The 1,383-nt window shown below is 43.2% G+C and overlaps 1 protein-coding gene across 1 annotated transcript in view; it reads right to left on the reverse strand.

Moving 5' to 3' along the window:
- The window catches only part of spns1 (SPNS lysolipid transporter 1, lysophospholipid), a 22,969-nt gene that overhangs the window by 9,134 nt on the left and 12,452 nt on the right, over window positions 1–1,383 (reverse strand). Inside the window, exons 5-6 of the mRNA XM_032511874.1 lie at window positions 1,128–1,376; window positions 26–92 (exon numbers count right to left, since the gene is read on the reverse strand). Coding sequence (XP_032367765.1) covers window positions 26–92; window positions 1,128–1,376 — 316 coding nt within the window. The remainder of the gene's footprint in view (window positions 1–25; window positions 93–1,127; window positions 1,377–1,383) is intronic.

The raw sequence follows: 1,383 nt of genomic DNA on the forward strand, positions 1-1,383 counted from the left end.
GAATCAGAGAAAATGGTCCACTTACCCTCAGAGCCCAGTGCCAGTCCTTCGCCAGGTTCCCGACCTGTGAGCCCACGATGTATCCGAGTCCGCTGACAGGGAGAAAGATATCGACAAGACGGTCAGAAGGACCCCTTACTGTTTGGCAAAAACATTTAGAACCACAGGGCTCCAGAAAGCTACATGTACATCGCTACGTTTTGGGTTTTAAGTGGAGTTTTGAGCCAAAAGATTTTCCTTTTGAAACCAAAGCTAGCAATGCTAATGTAGCCTGTTGCACGTAATCTGGATCCAAAGTTCAAAAGCGAGAGTTCTGCCAGGAAACCTTTAGATGTGCACCGTTAGCAACACTTAGGGGGAATTTGCCTGTTAACGTTCTGCTTTTATATAGACCTTAGTGGTCCCCTAATACTGTATCTGAAGTCTCTTTATATAGACCTTAGTGGTCCCTAATACTGTATCTGAAGTCTCTTTATATAGACCTTAGTGGTCCCTAATACTGTATCTGAAGTCTCTTTATATAGACCTTAGTGTCCCTAATACTGAATCTGAAGTCTCTTTATATAGCCTTATGTCCATATACTGTATCTGCAAGTCTCTTTTATAGAACTTTAGTGGGTCCCTAATATGTATCTGAAGCTCCTTTATATAACCTGGGGTTCTAATACTGTATCTGAAGTCTCGTTATATAGACCTTAGTGGTCCCTAATCTGTATCTGAAGTCTCTTTTTTATAGACCTAAGTGGTCCTAATACGGTGAGTCTTGAATCTCTTTTTATATAGACCTTAGTGGTCCCTAAAGACTGTATCTGGAACGTCTTTTTTATATAGACTTAGTGGTCCCTTAATACTGTATCTGAAGTCTGTCTTTATATAGACCTTAGTGGTCTGTAATACGTATCTGAGTCCTCTTTATTATAGACTTAGTGGTCCCTAATACTGTATCTGAAGTCTCTTTATATAGACCTTAGTGGTCCCTAATACTGTATCTGGAGTCTCTTTATATAGACCAGAAAAAACTGTACAGAAACAGAAATATAAAAAAATTAGCTGTTTAGCATAAGAAAAAAGAGGCTAAAATAAATAAAAATATGAACTGTTTCTACGGCAACCATCATCACACTCACCTGCCGACAGGTATGGCGAAATAGAAGACGGAGAGCATGTTGGTCCTCTTCTCCTTGACGTAGAGGTCTGCGATGATGGTGGGGGCGATGGTGGAGTAACTGGCCTCGCCCACGCCCACCAGGCCCCGCGTCAGCAGCAGCACCCAGAAATGCTGCATGGGGGGGGGACAGGGGGGGTGGGGGGGTACAGTCAGACCATCGGACCAGTACCCTACTGCCATGTGTGTCCCCGTGCAGGAGGACATGACACTAACAG

This window comes from Etheostoma spectabile, unplaced genomic scaffold, assembly GCF_008692095.1.
Source record: "Etheostoma spectabile isolate EspeVRDwgs_2016 unplaced genomic scaffold, UIUC_Espe_1.0 scaffold50, whole genome shotgun sequence".
NCBI classification, from domain to species: domain Eukaryota; kingdom Metazoa; phylum Chordata; class Actinopteri; order Perciformes; family Percidae; genus Etheostoma; species Etheostoma spectabile.